At 39.3% G+C, this 18,765-nt stretch overlaps 1 protein-coding gene across 1 annotated transcript in view; it reads right to left on the reverse strand.

Annotated features, from left to right (window-relative positions):
• Window positions 1-18,765, reverse strand: part of TDRD7 (tudor domain containing 7) — a 42,114-nt gene that overhangs the window by 6,612 nt on the left and 16,737 nt on the right. Inside the window, exons 7-11 of the mRNA XM_039733170.1 lie at window positions 6,128-6,708; window positions 3,590-3,776; window positions 1,924-2,035; window positions 893-1,095; window positions 618-752 (exon numbers count right to left, since the gene is read on the reverse strand). Coding sequence (XP_039589104.1) covers window positions 618-752; window positions 893-1,095; window positions 1,924-2,035; window positions 3,590-3,776; window positions 6,128-6,708 — 1,218 coding nt within the window. The remainder of the gene's footprint in view (window positions 1-617; window positions 753-892; window positions 1,096-1,923; window positions 2,036-3,589; window positions 3,777-6,127; window positions 6,709-18,765) is intronic.

The following is an 18,765-nucleotide window of genomic DNA, read 5'->3' on the forward strand; positions in this document are numbered from 1 at the left end:
TAGCAAGATATTTATACACTTTCTTTCAATGTTTAGCTTGCTTGAAACTGAATCCTGATAAATGAAATGTGTTCAGTATAAAATATTACCAGATGGGCGCAACAAGAGGTCTAAAGCTCAACTTCTACACCTAGAACACTTTGGACAGCATAGTTTCACAAGCAGCAGTTCTAACAGGACCCCCAAGGATCTGCATTGCATGATTTGATTTTGTCAGGCTCAGGTGAACTACAAAATTTATTATCTTAATTCTTACAAATTACATTCTCTTAAGATTTCTTCTATTTGGCCTAAATTCCCTTGAATCTAATAAGGATTGTTGCATGTGTCTGTAAACGGCTGGTGGAACACCAGACTTCTCCACCACATGCCTATTTTAAAGCAACTTAAGACTTTTCAAAATGTTGCCTATAGATCACTTTGATGTTGAAAAGAAAATATCAAAAGACACTTTTCACACTGAAAGGTGCACCCCAGAAAACCCCAAACTAGAAAGAGAACTTTTAGCCTTTTTGGATGGCTACCACAAAAACTTGAACTTACACGCAAGGAAAGTTATTGGTACTCTCTGGAGGAATGCTGCATGACTTCACCACTTCCCTCACCATGGAACTTACCTTGTAGAGAAAATAGTCTTCTAGTTTCTGCAATATTTCAGAAAGTCTAGACAAGCCTTTGGATGGCACTTGACAATACAGGCTCCCATCAGAGGAAACACTGGTTACTTTGACGTTGGTATACAGTGCATCTACCTGCAACAGTAAGAGTGCAACAAGAAAGGGAAAAAAAAACCCCACAAAATTTAGCAGATTTCTGACTACTGTTTTTGTCCATCTAAGACCTCAATAGTCAATGATTTTTAATAATTAAGGAGGAAACAGGACAATGGTACCTGTAGGTGCAGTTCAAGGGACTTGTCATACAATGCCTTCAGACAAATAGCATTGATGTTGATATCATCTTCTCCAGAAGTGTCATAGAGAACAAGAAGAGGAGTATCACTCTTTTCCAGTATTTCCACAGCAAATATCTTGAAGCATGTCTGTGATTCCACAGCCTTTACTAGGACAGGATCATCACAGAAGGCTTCCAGTCCTGTAAGACACACCGTACCTTTTAGTGTACAGAAGTTTTACTGCACCCCTACTACTTGCAATCTGCTTAATTTCTACCTTTTTATCAGAGAAAGCCCTCTTTGGGGACAGGGCAGAATAGAAAAGAAAAAGACCCTCTTCAGAAAGAGCTGAGGCAAACGAGTAGAAATAAATGAAAAGCATCCAAGTATTAAAATTTCAACCAACCAAAAACAAGACAAGCTCATTCACAGCAATTTCAGCAATAATCAAAATTCAATATTCAAAATTCACAGCAATATTTAAAATTAAATATTTTTAGGAAGTTAAAAAGGCCTACTAGTTTTAGAAAGGTAAATAAATTTACCTTTCTAATAGCATCAGGATTATTTCAGAGTAATTAAATAGGCTCATATTTAGAAATATTGCCTAATTTGGCCACAACAGATGTACCTCATTTATGGAAAAAAATGTTGTGCTAGTGTACATTGCTTGATGCAACATGTTTCCTGTACTTTAAATGCTTCTTTTTATTTCTTTAGGTTCACATATATTAAAGGGACAAAGACATCCATGTTAAAATTAAGCTCTGTTACAGAGGTACAGGACAAAATAATCTTCTAATATCAAGGATTCTCTATAAAACTCTTCTTGACATCCTTTCTTCCTTCCTTTTCCTTCTTTCCACACATACCCATGTCTGCTTAGACTAGCTGAGCTGAGCAAAATCTATCAAACACATACAGAGCTGTTACAAAAAAGGATCAGAACTCCCAGACTCACAGAGGCTTCAATACATAAGCTGTGCCAACAGTAAGCATGTGTGCAGTCAGCACTGGCTTTCTCTTACCTGCCAGTTTACATTTTGCAGCTTGAAAAGGAAGTGATCTGAACTGTTTCTGTAGTCTGCACACACTGTTGCTTTCAACAAACTCAGTGAAGCCATGATCAACATAGTACACCTGAGAACAGAAAATGGAATTAAAAGCACAAGATCATGAGTATAATTGTAAGTATGTTTTCTTGAGAATGTATTCGGTTGCCACAGTCTCTATACACCCATAGACAAATTACTTTTTGCCAGTTTAGTACCATTAATTTCATGTTTTCAGGGAAAGCCTCCTTCTCAAAATCTCTATAAAACCATCCTCTCCAACTGTTCTACAGAATCTCAGCTTTAAACAGGAACTGTGCTGCAAGGATTCAGCATATATTATCTCAAACTATGTGAAGAAAGGTAATGAAGTCACAATTTTTATTTACAAAGTTCTGAAAGTGTTGAAAAGTCAAAGACCACTTAGGTGCCATTTTAAGTTTTGCCTATTGTATTTACAGCATTAAGAGAATAATTTTGACTTAAGTTTGTCTTTACTTTGATATAAATACCACAGTGAATGCAGGAAACTAGAAAGCAAACTACTACTGGCAACAAATAACTGGAGCTAAAGTTACAGAAAGAAGGCTTTGATGGGACTTCCTACAACTTTTTTTTTCCCCCGAAACTCCATCTTGAAAAATATCTGCATAGCAAATATTAAAAAGGAGGTCTGAACACTGTGACACAAGATAATAGCAAAAGCTGCCATAAAGCAGCAGCCTTTTTTGGGCTGATAGCTCTGACTAGGGAGAAATTAGAAGCAAGCACACTACTAATTTTCTTGCCACTTCTCTAAACCCAACAAGACCTCTCTTTCACAAGACCAAGTTTTGACACCCAACTCCAACTCACAGCTGAAGGGTATCATACTAACTTTCAGAAAAAACTCCATTCTAATACATGTGTTATTTCAGTAGTTTATATACAATAGTTCAACTTTAAAAGTATGTTAAGGAGGGCTAGGGAAAGAAAAAAAACATTAAGGAATCATTATATACTGACTAGACAAGAAATAACTGAGCAGTTTTAAACTTTTTTTATCCTTCTAATATATGTTCTAACTTCACTGCAGATGGCAAGAAGAGTCTGTTCAGCATAGGAAAATTTTAACAGAGGAGTTAAATAATGTCAATGGGGTTTAACTAAAATACATACAATAACTCCCAAAACACCAGATTTGCCTGGAAGGAGAAAGTATACTCTTTTTTTTTTTCTTTTTTTTTTCTTTCTATTTAGTGCATGTTAGAGATACTTCAGTACAAGACTTCGGACAAGATCTAGGAGCAAATTAATGTTGTCCTTCCCTTTCTCTCCCTGTGTTCCCCTCAAACCATTCCTCCTACCAAAAGGTACATTTTCAGTACCAAAGTGCTATAGGGCCCAGCTCCTTTTAAAACCAAAACCAAAACCAAAACTCCCAAACTCAAACTATTCATGGAGAAAAACCTGAAAGACCATTTAATTTTGTCAATCATATGACTTCTACAAGGTCGTAATTTCTCATATACCTGAAAACAGAAGCACTTTAGGGCAAGAAAAGAAAGAATACTAGTGCAGCATACTTAAGAACTGACTGTGTATCTAAAAAATAAGCTTGTCTCAATTCTTTCTCCAAATGCCAGAAGAAGTAATTGCTTGCCTTTACTCTGTTGTCCTCTAGAGAAATTATCCGTGCACGCAACCAGGCATCTTCTTCAGCATGTACTGCAACAAGCTGCCCAACACTCAGAGACTGAGCTGCTGACACTGTACTGTTCTGACTGTAGTATGCTTTCATTTCATCTTCCATTTGTTCCTGGGCAGAAGAATACTCTTTGCCCACATACCTACAATATTTTACAAAAAAACCCAAAACAACAACAACAAAAAAAACAAACAACAAAACAAACCACAAGCAAACAAAACCAAAACACAAAACCAAAACAAAACAAAAAACAAAACAAAACAAAACAAAGAAAACCAAACCAAAAAAAAAAAAAAAACACAACAAGAGTTGGGATGCAACTTCAAAAAAGCTGAAGAAAAACATAAGAACATTTACATGCATATATGAATAAATTATATACATTTTCTAAAACATTCATGTCCAAACTCTTCTCTTTTTAGGACAAAAAAGTTACTCTATCACTAACAAACACCATCTTAATCTGGTTTTCACTACAGCTGATCTAAACCAAAGCATCAAAAGTATCTTTAAAAATTAACTGTTAAACCAAGTGTTGTTTTCTCTAGTACAACAGTTTTATCTTGGTATTTGGCTGCTGACCTAATGGCTCATATTAATGCTGTTTGTGTGTTACATAGGTCTTCTTAAATCAAGTATATAAACCTTCCAGAAAATCCACATGGGAAGTTCTGAATGCTTCAGAAACAAGTTAGATTAGAGCAGACAAAAAGAAACTTACCCACCCACAAATCTGTATGAGTAGCTACTGTTTCAGCTTGTTATAGAGATCATGATACTACTCAATTCTACCATATAGTTTAGATTATATGCCCAGAGACAGTGCAGATATTGTAATACAACATGGTATCATAATCCTGTTATAGAGATTATGCTAAATCAGACCACATTCCAGGGAATTCTGATTTTCCTAGAAACAGCCTTTTTGTTTCTGTGCAAGCATTCATCTACTTTGTAATGGAGATAAAGCGGGGTGGCAGTCACGTATGCGTGACTCAAAAGTTTCTTGAACATTTGTTTCATAAAGATACCTAACAGTTAGAGTAACTCAACAGAAAGCAGAAGAATCTTTCAGAATTTCCTGCTTCACTCCCTATTTTATTCTCCATTTCTTGTGAGAATTCAACTGCAGTACCTAGTGTATCATCTCTGCCTTCAAACACTCTGTTGTGAATGTCTAGCAAATATCTAGGAGTGTTTCTATCATTTCACTTTTATTCTGACTACATTACAATTCTTTGAGAATTGATCCATGTCTCAAAACAGAAACGGCATCTAAACCAGCACCTTTCAGCATTACCTTAATTTTTTACCTCAAGTGAAAGGTTTCAGACAAAAAACTTAGCCACATATCAAGAAAGGAAAGAGATATTGCTCCACCCCTGAGACTGAGTTAGGAATCTTGGTTTTATTGATCCTGCAAAAATCAACATCAACCAACAGCAGCTATATAGTTCTTGTGTAGGTCAGCAGTAGGAGGCTGGTAGGCACACAAGAAAAGAACAGCCTATGCACTGTTTCCTCCCTGTATGTCTACATGAACATTTTCCTGTCATGGCAAAAAACCCTAATCCTTTCAGGGGTAGTTTCATCACCAGGATGACCCTGCCCATGAAGTACATGGACAACCCTGAGTAGAAATTTTTGAAACTAGGACCAAGAAACCACTAATCATCATCATGTACCTATAAGAGCAGACAAACTCAGAAACTTCAATACTGTCCAAGAAACATGGTTCAAAATTTGGGAACAGCTGCTTTGTAGAGAAATTTTTACATAAACACCCTCAGCTCAATGTCATATGGTATTTTAATCCACGGTACTCAAAGTATTCATCCAAAATACTTAGTGGAAACATCCTTAAAATAACTGACTAGAAAGCTAAGAACCATTACTCCACATGGACAGTAAGTTAAAAATGATTCCAGAACTAAAAGGTGCACAGGAATGTTTTGTAGAGTTGAGTCACATGTGCACAGCAGAATGGAAGTAACAGATGTAATGTAACTAACAATCCACGTCTTACACTGTCCCCTTAGGATTAGGAACCAAATCAAGAAACACTAGTCATTTTTTGCTGGATGAATGCTCATCTTTCCATAAGCGGAATCTGAGTGCACTCAAGTCATGCCTAGTTAGTGCAAGTTATAGAAGCAAAAAGTATTTTAATAAGCACAATAGTAATATCCGACTACTGTTTTGTGTTGTAGTGGAATTATTTTATAAAGTCTTCCAATGGCAAGTCAAATCTGCCCTGATTCTCAGACAAGCTAAAGCTAATGATAAAAGTGATTGGTTCAGGACAGAAAAAGTTTCAGAAAATTTCCATTTAAACACACAAACAAAAGGATTTTTAATTTTCATTGGCAAAATAAGTAAATAATAAAGTCCTGATACCTCATGTTCATCTAATTTTTTCTGGCAGCCTGCACAATATGAATGTGTGGATTTATAAATAAAGCAAAAAAGGTAGATTTCAAAATTCAAACTTGCCTAATAAGGACCTCATTAGTGTTTTTCAACTCTAACACCATGATGGACACAGATCCTTCTGACGGAATAATTAGAGAAGGAACAGTTATGTTTTCCAGGTACTGGTCCTTGGATTCTTCATACTGCTGTTCAGCTGTGGCCTTCACATCATCATGCCTCTTGACTTTCTCAGTGACATTCAGGTTTTCATCAATGCGTCTCTGGGGTTTAGCGTAGAGGATCGCCTTTCTGGGGACTTCAGATACATAGTCCACAATACATACATCTGACAGCGACTCTAGATTATTTAGAATGTCTTCTGGAAATTTTACTTGGTAAGTGTCTTGGTACACTTTGGGAAGTGCATGAGCCCAAAGACCATTGGAATACTTCAGCAAGATGCCAACAACTTTTGCCTTGAGGTCGCTACTGAGTGATGCAGGTGTGGTCTCCATATTTGGCTTTAACAAAGGGTCTGCTTTTGGTGAAGTAATATTTTGAGATGCCTTTTCTTGCTCAGCATCACTTTTTGCTGCTGGTGATATTTTCTTAGCAGGATAAAGAAATCCATCAATTGGATCACCTCTGTGTATTTTCTCTACCTTGGAAAACAAAAGACAGTCAATAATCAGTTGCATCTCTAACACTAAATTGTTTTGCCAATTACACTTTTATAATATGCATTTTATACAGACATTGAAGAGAACATCCACAGGGAGCTAAGCTTGAGGCAGTTACTACAGGTTAGCATTTCCTGTAATGCTTCCTCTTCTGTTTTGAAGGGTTCCAAACACAAATGAGTACATCAGTAATAGGCAATTATCTAATCTGTGCAATACAACTGGGACTTGCTTCCAAAGAAGTACTGTCTCTCTTTCCTCCTAGCAGGACCAGAAGATGGTGACACCCTTCACAAATTTACATCTTTTGCATATTAACCTCCCCAATCTTCCTCACAGGCAAGCAGATCATAAACAAAAGTTTCTCTCAGTTTTCTGAGGGAAAGGAGTTTTGATTCTATACTTCAGAAACAAGAGGACACATGCCAGGCAGTGCTGTCAAGAAGGCTGTCATGCTCAGGAAATTACTTTTCTTTACAAAGTTCTGAAATCAAGGAAGAAATTTCTGGTTCGTAATAAATGTCATAATAAAATTGATTAGACCTTTTAAGTCATACCCCCAGCTTCCTTCAGAACCATATATTCTGACAGTCTCTACAAAGCTAGCCTTTGCTATAAGCATATCACACATACGCTGAAGTCACAACATTCAAAGTACGGTTTGAGAACTGTAGCCACAAACTCACAATAAAATTCTGCTTCCTAAAGCTTTGCAGTTTCAACCTAGATTTATCTAACCATAGCTTAGCAGGAATCCATGTAAAATTGAGATAAAAAAGGTCTTAGTGTTTTTACATTGGTCCCAAAGGAAGAAAAATAAAGAAAGTTACTAAGGTCTACGTAGCTCCACTTTGAAGTTCCTTTGTCAGAGGAAACAACTCTAATCAAAATAATTTTCAAAAGTAGATCAATGAAAAAACATGGTGCAGCTGAATTACTTGCTACTACTCAGGGGTAGCATTCACCTCCACCCTATTAATGTCCACACCCATCAGAACTTTATAAACCTTGCCCATCTAATTATTTGCAGCTCTGTCCTAGCATCATACAATCAAAGCATAATGAATAAGACTTCAGGTATTATCTTACAAAAAAAGAATAACACATATCACTCATTATCAAGATAACATAAGCAAGAAAAAAATACTGAGTTACAGTACATTAAAAAAGAATCATATGGCCTTTGCTCTGTCTAGAACCGTGGATTTTGTCCTATATACATCACATCACAGCACAAATTGCCACAAGATCTGAATTAAGAGTCAGGAAATGAACTATATAAGTGCATTTCAATACACTTGCTCTGCATTACATTGCCTAGGCTGGTGCCAAGACAATCTGTGAAGAGGTTACTGGGAAGATGTCTTGGTCAATTTCCATGAACACTAGCAGGACAAAAAGGAAATAATTTTCACAGATATAAAAAGAAATATTAACCATGTTAGAGAACTCTCACACATTCCTGGTAGCATACCTAAATTATTCTCTATCAGTGAAAAACCAAAATAGAAATACTTTCTGCAAGAATAAGACATAAGAAAGCAAAGTTCTCGGGCATCTCTGCTAGTCAGCTTGATATAAGAGACAGAAAACATGTCTGGCAGTAAAACTTAGAAGGACTGAGATGCCTTCAATGATTCCTGACAGAGAACACCTATATTTGTAGCCTCTGATATGAGGAATCTTAGCGTACCCTTTGCACCACAGGAGAAGAAAGGAGTTCAGTTAAAAAATAGAATAGAACCAAACCAAAAACTTATACATGGTCAGGAGACCTAAGTATATCAAGTCACACAGACAAAAAAATCAGAGCATGCCATTTTGGCAGATAATCACATCCTAGACAGAGAGGAATTGATAATGATGTCCCATGTGTCCATGGACACGGCTGAGGAATTAATTTACAAGACGAGCCAAGGTAACATTTAGCTCCAGAAAATACTTAACATTATCAGGACAACAATTTGTTTGATAACGCTGTGTTGGAATACATTGCAGTTCATCCTGGAAGAAGCTGAATGCAGAGGTCTACACTTATGAATCCCTTCTCTTGGCTAGTGCTCTTTAAATAGAGCTACAACAGAGCTGAATAAATTTTTGCTGACAGGACTATAAACCCTTACACATTAAAGACCAGCAGCAGACTGACAAAAGAAGATCCTCAGAGATCTTTAAGCCTCTTAACTCCAATAATAGCTCTAGGGTTTTCTAGACACTGAAGTCAGTTTTGAAGAGGCTGTACATGTTAACTGCGCAAACCATTTAGAGACAGCAAAATGCTATTTTCAGTAAATTATTTCAGATTATTTCAGTAGAGTTTTGAAGAGGCTGTACATGTTTACTACGCAAACATTTAGAGACAGCAAAATGCTATTTTCAGTAAATTATTTCAGATTATTTCAGTATAAATAAGCACAGGTTGACATCACTAGAATCATGGAATATCTTGAGTTAGAAGAAACTCACAAGAATCACTGAGTTCAAATCCTGGCCCTGCACAGGATATCTCCAGGAATCACATCACCTTCAAGGCCACAGAAACTTTTAATAACAAGCAAATGGCTCCACTTGTGAGCAGCACTTCAAAACAGACACCCTTTCTTAAGCACAAATGTCTCAACCAAGGTGCCTGTTGAGCTCACAGATTTGCCTTCAAGGTACTCCCCTCTAGTACAGCTGACAGCCTAGCTCTGCAAGCACGTTATTATACTAGGAGATAGTGAGAAACACCTGAAAGATGACACAGCCATTCGTCACAGCCAGCACAGATTCATGAGGATAAAGTTCTGCTTGTCAAACTTGATTTCATTTTATGACAAGATAACCCACCTAGATGATCCAGTGGATATAATCTTTTTGGGCTTCAGTAAAGCTTTCCATACTGGCTCTCACAGAGTCCTTCTGGACAAAACATCCAGCACACACCTGGATAATCACATAATGGGATAGGTTCTGGCTCATCGGTCAGGTGCAAAGGGTTACAGTGAATGGGGACATCAGACTGATGACTGTCACTGGTGGGGTTCCACAGGGCTTCATCCTCAGCCCTGTGCTCTTCAACAGCTTAATAAATTACCTGGATGCTTAGTAACCCTGAGAAAGAGTACTAAGCAAGTTCACAGAAGAGAAAAATATTGGGAGGAGCTGTTGACTCCCTCACAGGCAGGGAGGCCTTGCAGACTGACCTCAATCAACTAGAGGGCTGGGCAAACACTAACAGTATGAAGTTTAACAAGGGGAAGTGCTGGATTGTGCACTTGGGATGTTAACCAGGGATCCAACCCTGGATGTTAGTATAGACTGGGGAACGAGACTGGAGAGCAGCTCCATGGAATGGGAGCTGGGGGTCCTGGTCAGTGACCAGTTGAACAGGAGCCAGCAGTGCCCTGGCAGCCAGAAGGGTCACTCGTGTCCTGGGGGCATCAGTCAGGCACAGCATCACAGCCAGGCAGGGGAGGGGATTGTCCTGCTCTGCTCTGCTCTGGGGCAGCCTCACTTCGAGTGCTGGGGCAATTTGAGCTGTTAGACACCATCCAGAGGAGGACAACGAAGGTAGAAAAGGCCTTAGGTAGAGGCCATATGAGCAGTGGCTGAGGTAATTTGGCCTGTTCAGCCTGGAGAAGAAGAAACTGAGTTGCAGTTACAACTTCCTTGAGGGAAGGGGAAAAGGAGCAGTGAGCACTGATCACTTCTCTCTGGTGACAAGTGACAGGACCAGAGAAAATGGTCTGAATGGTCAGAGGCTTAGGTGCGATATTAAGAAAAATCTTTTTCAGCCACAGAATGGTTTGAGCACTGGAACAGGCTCCCCAGGGAAGTGCTCAGAGCACCAACCCTGACAGAGCTCAAAAAGCACTTGGACAACACTCTTAGGCACATGGTGTGATTCTTGGGGATGTCTTGCACAGGGTTAAGACTTGTATTTAATGATCCTTGTGGTCCCTTATAACTCAGAATATTCTGTGATTCTATGACCTTGCCTCTTACCACCTCTCCATTACAGAGCACAAAGCAGAGGCAACAGCTGGCAGAATGAATTATCAGGGCAACAGAGAGTGAAACTGTTCTACACAGGAGAATAATATTTTTTTCTTGGGCTTGAATATCAGAGGCAGCTCTTAAAAATTGAAATTTGGAGACTTAAATAATAACACTTCAAATTAAAAAATACTCCCAATATAAATACTGACACTGCAACTAAGTGAAATGCAAAAGAGCAAGTCCCCTTGTTTTGACATACACATATAGCAAGAACAAAGGCCCACATGCTCCTGTATGTGTTGGCAGGAAAAAAGCTTTGCACATATACGCGTGACAATGTTCAAAAAAAACAATGACCAACACATATAAACTAAAGAAAGTATCCACTTTCCAATGCCAGCCTTGCTTAATTGTGTGTACAGTGATAATCATATATTGGTAACCTCCTGGAGCATCAACATGATGTTTCCAAGAAGGAACTGGAGAAAACACATCCTTGAAATGAGTTTCTAGTCAGAGTAAATGTCCTTCAGTGTCAATGTTACATTCAAACTAGCACATGCAGTTATTTTCTGCTGTTCTTCTGCAAGGCAAGAGAAGGAAACCAGCAAAGGAACTTAGCATTTAGTGACAGAGTATCATGGTATGTGGCAAACAAGAAGTCTGACTCCATGGTTTTTGGTATCCAACGGGTTCTCAAAGACGGCTCTAAAATACAAATCAGAACTATCACTCTGATTCACTGAGAATTCTTCGGAAACATGGTGCAGGAGTTCTTTCAGATCTGATTTAAATATGCAACATGGAAGGCAACTACTACAGTGTACATACCATGGACTATACACAGAAACATTTTAGTGGCAGGCACCTTAGACAAACACTTCGGTGCGAAGGCAGCTCTCATCTACCTGACCTTCCTCAACAATACATGAAGTTAAACTCCTAGCAAGCTAAAGCTCAAAGCAGTGAGGAAGGTATTTCTGGCCTTGAACAGCACTACCTTGCAACTACACACTGGCTGACAGCACTTCTCTGTCACTGGCAGCCACCACAACTTCATGTCCCATTGGTTTTGCCCATCCCTCTACAGTACAGATCTCCCCAGGCAATGGTGAGATGCTGCTTCAACATTAACATTCAAATCTTCCCTGTTCTTCCAAGTAGCTGCTTCTGAAAGCAACAGAGCTCAAGCTACTGAACTGCTGAGTATGTGTCCAGAGAAACCAAATCTAGGGAAAAAACCAGACTTGGTCAGTGTTCTTGAAAGGCTGAAGATCCCCACTGCACATGGTGGCATCACTCAGTAAGGAGCTTTTCCTTACAAGGATGTGGAAGCTTCTTACATTATCCAGTTACAGCTAATCCTTGGAATCCACTCCAGCGTTTACAACTTCTAGTCTGATATGCAATTGTTTTGCATGGGAAGCTATCTTCTTACCCTAAACCACAAAAGAACACATAAAAACACTTGTTTTTAGCCAAGCCTCATGTCAGCTGGGAGGTTGAAACAGGACTGGAATATGTTGGCCAGAAAAGCTGTAGCGTGCCCATTGTTAAAGACATGACTGGATACAGACCCGGACAGACTTCAGGTGACCCTGCATGAGCATGGAGGTTGCATTAGATAATCAAAAGAGGTCCCTTCCCACCTAAGTGATTCTGTCTCTAGCAGTCATTTCTTCTGTACTTTCCTGAAATGCTGGAATGCAAATCATACTAGGTATACTTTTATATTTTCATTTGCTGTTAAACTAAAGAATCCCTATTGTCAAGATGGCCTCTGTTCAGGTTCAGCTCATGCTCAGAGCTGGGATGGTAAGCTCTACTAAATTCAACATGTCTTTAGATTGCCCCTTTCTGCCCATCCTCTTTGCCCTCCCACTCCATTACCCTGCACATCACAATGAAGACACTTATACTCCAGTTTCTTGTGCTTACAAGACTGGCTTCTGAAAATACACAATTACAAAGGATGTGATGCAATTGTGATGCAATAAGACAGCTGAGCCAATCTAACAACTCCATACTGTTGAGGGTTGCCCCTATTCCTCACATCTTTATGCCAGCACTGAAGATCAGTAGGCAACTTTGCCAGCAGTTCTTTTTGGCTGTAATACCCTTTTCCTCATAACGCACTGAAGTTCTCCTAAAAGGTCAGAAAAGCACAAGATTTAACACACAGGAGATGCACGAGTTGCAGGAATAAGGAAAGATGCCGTCAAAATGGAGTCTGACTTTATTTGGTGGCTCATCTTGTTGTCTAACCACTCATCACCAGGACTGAGTTTCAGGTGTATCGATTTACAGCCTGCTCTAGCACTGTGTTTGCACAGCAAAGTCATTCTGGACCTTCTGTCCTCAACCGGCTCATTCCACACATGCTATGACACCATCTTCTCAGTGAGGCTGACACCAACTGTAGTCTGCTCTGTGCTGAAGTATGTACAGCACAACTAATTACATTTTAGGTAGAACACGTGTTCTCTGAACTCTATTCTAAATGGCTACTAGCTCTCTGTCTAAACACTGATTTCTTCAATGAGTGTGGCAAAAGAAAGTTATTGTAATTCAAGAGCTCATCTACTGGAAACAGCTTTTAGGGTTTGTGTAAAACTGTCAACTTTCATTCATATGTACTACTTATGTGATAGCCTGCTCCATTGTCTCCTCCATGTGCAAAGCACATTAGAGCTGGATTTTTTTATTCTTTCAATTTTGTTTCTGTTTAGAAAGATGACTTTTGCTTCACACAGCTTAACTGTGGTATAGAAATTCCTTCTCTTGAGAGTAAAGGCCTGACAAAACCAAAATTTCTCAAGGAATACAACTCTGCTGTGGCAATTCTTCTATTTTCTGAGCATACCTGTTTAATTCACTCTGTGTAAAATATGAATCTGAGAACTAAATACAGCTAAAAAAAGATAAAATAAACAAAACATCCTACCAGTCAATTAAGCAACATCACATTGTTGTCTCACAGAGGTCTCATTCTTATCTAAAAAAATTCTCTACCTTCCTGTAGTGATAAACTTCAACTTGTAGTAACTATTACCAAAAGAAAGACCAAACCAAAACCCAAACAAACCAATCAAATACCCCCAAAACAGTGAATAAAAATGTGCTAATTTCCCCCTTAATTCCTCCAATTATTTTTCCAGTGACAAATTTTTAACACTAACAGACGGTGGGACCTGTCCAACACCTTACCAGATATCCAAGAGATTAAGTGAAGAAAACTAAGCCCTGCTTTACCCTGTAAATCCTCCTCCTCACTGTAAACAGCCAGGAAAATGGTCTTCACTCTGAGGAATCTTATCACACAGCATCAGCCAATCCAGTCACTAAAGGTCGCTCTAGTGGCTTAAGGCCACTGAAGAATATACTCACATGTTACATATCATTTAGCTTTATGTTTATTAAAAAGCAGCAAGAAACCTGACAGAGGAATGATAGATTACAGACAAAAAACTGTCCTCTGACAACTAATAGTTAATCTGGTATGTAGCCAGAGTCAGTAGAGTATTTTATGGAAAGGAACATCTTGGTTCTAGAACTGCTGAAAAGCAAATGTATCTCTTCCAGCACAAGTGGATTTTCAAAATTCAGAAAGGTAGCATTATTTTTCTATCAGCTCCTTCAGAAAACAAACAGAAAGACTAAGGCAGTCATTACCACAAGACAACTCCAGAATCAATTCAATATGCATACATCCCTTCATTCTGTCAATTAAAAGGTTGTTATTCATTCTACCAAAATACCAGCTCTAGGATTGGTGTTTTCACCAAAACTTTGGGTTTTATAAACATGGAAGAACTTCTGAGACACAAGCTATGATAGGGTCTGACAGGATCCATCTGTCCTGATGGATGAAATGATTTTTGGCTGTTAAGTGACCTGCTGTGCCACTCAGACACTCACAACTTTATGGAACAGGATGGGATTCACCTGAGAGTACTAAGGGCCCTGAAGAAACACTTGTCAAGCTGCTCTCATCATTTATCATCAGTACTGGATAACCAAGAGGCTGGTGACTAGAGGTTGGCTAATGTGATGCCCACCCACAACAAGGGTTAGAAGGAAGATGTGGAGAACTAGAGGCCTGTCAGCCTGTAGTTCTTTGCCTTGGTGCTGGCAAAGGCTATGGAATAGATCATCTTGAGTGTGACCATACAGCACATGCCAGACAACCAAGAGATCAGTCCACTGCTCCCCAGACAGCATGTGTTTGGGGAAAGGCAGGCCTCACCTGACCAACCTGATGCTCTTTTACAACCAGGTGACCTCCTCAGAGGATGAGGGGAAGGCTGTGGATGTTGTCTACCTGGAGTTCAGCAAAGCCTTTGACACCATCTCCCACGGGATGCACCTGGTGGCCAAGAAGGCCAATGGCATCCTGGCCTGTATCAGCAATAGTGTGGCCAGTGGGACCAAGCCAGTGATTGTCCCTCTATATTCAACACTGCTGAGGCCACACCTTATGTTGTGTGTCCAGTTCTGGGCCTTTCATTACAAGAAACACATTTAGATGCTGGAGCAAGTCCAGAGAACAAAGGGAGCAGGTGAAGGGTTGGAGCTGGAGAGGGTAGGTCCTATGAGGAGTGGCTGACAAAGCTGGGTTTGTTCAGCCTGAGGAAGAGAGTCTCAGGGGTGACTTTATCACTTTCTGCAGCTCTCTTTGAGGAGACTGTAGCCAGGTAGGGGTCCATCTCTTCTCCCAGACAACCAGTGACAGGACAAGGGGACACAGACTCAAACTGCACTGGGGGGGTTCAGGTTGGAGACTGGATTTCTTCACTGAAAAGGGGGTCAGGCAGTGCACAGAATGCCAAGGGAGGTGGTCAAGTCACCATCCCTGGAGGTATTCAATAAATGACTGGACTGACAACTAGTGCCACGGTTGACAATGTGGTGTTTGGTCAAGAGTTGGACTTGATCTTGGAGCACATCTGAAATACTTGTTGAACACCAACACACACAGTATGATAAACATTAAACACTGGTTAGTTCCCAGAGCTATTTCTTTGGTGTCAGCAAGACTTGGTGGAACAAGTGCCACACCTGGGATGGAGGGCTGCAGGCTCTCCAGGAGGGATGGGCAGTACAGGCAATGTGGAGGAGTTGCACTGTATGAAAAGGGGAGGTTTGACTGCACAGCCCTTACTGTTAGCGATGGTGAGAGACCCTGGTTTCAAGGGAGTGTTGTAGTGTCTGCTCCAGGCACTCAGGAGAAATCTCTGGATTTGTATCTTGTTTTTACTGGAGACTGCACCTTCCCAGACATCTACTGTGAACACTGTAGGCAAATCTGGGAAATGTGTGAAGTTTCTAGGAAATAACTTCTGGTCAAAAGTACTCAGTGAGTCAACTAGGAGATATGGCCTCCTAGGCAGAGGACTTTTCAGGGAGCTTCGGACTTTATATTAGGAAGCGTTTCTTTGCCAAGAGGGTGGTCAAACACTAGAACAGACTTGTTGGTTGATGCCCTAAGCATCACAGTGTTCAAGAGATATTTGGATAATGCCCTTAATAACAAGTTTTAACTTTTGGTCATTCCTGAAGTGGTCAGGCAATTGGACTAGATGATCATTGATAGATTCCTTCCAACTGAAATACTTATTTTCTATTTATTTTGCAAATACTTATCACTTGCATTTTTCCATACTGAGTCAAAGTTAGCACAAAGCTACTATAAATTCCAAGATCCCTTTTTCCCAAGCTTCAAAGTCCGCACAGATAAAAACCCACTTTTTTTAAGTATAGAGAGAGTGCTTTCTGTCCATGGCTGGAATTAAGATTACAATGAAATTTTATGGGCCAGAAACACGGTATGAGGAGGTTACATACCTCTTCAGAGAGCCCTGGTCTTTATAACTCTGAACAGCCCTGAATTTTATTATATTACCAGCAGAACTTGTATTGTATTGTATTTGCATCCTTTTTCAACTCATGTGTTACAATTCAGACCAGCATGCGTCCAAGTGTTACCCCTGAGGTATCCCACTATGACTCCCTTTCTGAAAGTAAATCATTCAGTCCTTCTCCATTTCCAAGTCTTCAAACCAACTAAACATCTATGTAAGGACATTCCCTAATGTCCTACGACTGCCTAATTCTCTAAAAGCTTTTGGGAAAAAAACAATGGAAATTCAAGCAAAAGTTTTGAGAAAAGATCTAAGAGTTTAGCCTTCTCTTGCATGGCCATATCTGCATCACCATCACATCATGCCTGAATCACTCACAGAGTTCAAGCAACTGAGCTGAGTATGTAAAAGAAAAAAGTCCCTTAAACATACATACAACTCAGTAAGGAGGTTTATATTTAGACTGCAAAGGGAACCATTTTGTCATGTTGCCAGTACAAAATACAAATGTATTATTACTTTTTGGGTTGTGACTTACAAAAAAACCCCCAAAAAACCAAACAACTTTTTAATATACATGCCTACATACCTCTAACACCTCTGCTGCAATGCTCTCTCTCCCTCAGGGGTTCAGCTGCCTGCATCCAACGATTCAAGACTGAACTCAAACACAGTAAAACTATATAACTTTGACTTAGAAGAAGCTGTAAGAAAACAGCTAAGTTGTGACAAAGACTTCTGACAAAAATATGTAGAAGGATAAGAAATGAGACAGGAGTTGGAAGTCTAAAATAGAGATCACTAGCTGCTCAAAGACACATGGCAAAGTAATTAGTCAAACAGAGAGGTAAAAAAATCTGATAAAAAAAGGTGAAGGTGGGAGGGTCACTGCCAGTCATTACATTTTGCAAAGTACAAGTGCTGGAGGTGAAAGCAAACAATTCAGCAACACTGTGGATTTGCCCAGAGCTGTTGAAGCAGATTCTTCTCCTGGCTGAGGTCTGTCTAGACAACAAAGACTTCTAAGCATATTTATTGTCAGCCCCACTGCTCATGAAGACTGGACTACAATCTGTGACTGCTAGCCACTACTTGGTAACTTCGTACTTTTGCATGTAGCTGTGCAAAGTATGTGGCTACAGGTAAGATGCTCAACTAAGCCAACCTAAAGAGGGAGGTAACAGACAAATGTAGACAAAGTCAGCCTCAACACCTCCTGCCTGAACGATGAAGACTGAAAACAAGATCATCAACCTGCAAATTACACTGACATTGGGAGACTTAAACTCACTAAATAGGAAAAATATGGAAATTTTATGGTTGTAAAAACATGGAAATTACCATTTCCTAGATAAAATTCCTTCCTTTCCAACAGAAGTTTTAGAGATGCAAAGTTATTCAGAAGTGATACTCTCCAAAGCAAGTCCTCAAATTAAAAGCCAGGAGACACTGAAAGTGTATTAGGTTTGTTGCTGCTGGTTTGTACCTATGCTACACTGATCAGAATGAGTACAAAAAGATATATTCTTCTTTAAGAAGATAATAAAAGAAACACCAGGCATGTTTTTGAGCCTGGCAGACACTCCCAAGTGTAAGAAACCAACATGACAGAAATAATTCAGATATCAGATATCTACACATTCACTGGAGAGTACAGTCTTTCTTCTGCATTTCAAAGGTTGTACAAAGCTGTACACCTGCAGACAATATGTTTAAACTAGGAACTGATTATATTTAAGAGATGTATAGTAGCTTTCATATAAGAAGTCCCAATTCAAACTTCTCCATGCCTGAGCCATAATTACGATTTTGTAAGTCAGTAAACTGAGACAGGCTTTAGAAAGTCATTAACAGTTCTCTACAATAAGACTGACTGTGCTAAGATAACTTGATAGTTCTGACTGCTGTTGTACTGTGCCCATTGTATTACAATGTTTCCATGGATTTAATCAGTGCTTATGTATGCTTAAATGACTTTATTTGCATGCTACAAAGAAAGAGATAGACCCAAGCAAATAGATAATGAACACAGAACAAAGATCCTGGATGAACAGGACAGACTGGAACATTAGCTACAAAAAAGGACTAAAATTTGCTGCATGAATTAAGCAATTCAAGACATAACAGCTTGCTCTGTAGATAACACAGGAACCAGTCATCAATCATCAAAACAAATTGCTGCTGACTGTATACATTT

The sequence above is a fragment of the Passer montanus genome, unplaced genomic scaffold (genome assembly GCF_014805655.1).
Source record: "Passer montanus isolate IOZ18808 unplaced genomic scaffold, ASM1480565v1 scaffold84, whole genome shotgun sequence".
NCBI classification, from domain to species: Eukaryota; Metazoa; Chordata; class Aves; order Passeriformes; family Passeridae; genus Passer; species Passer montanus.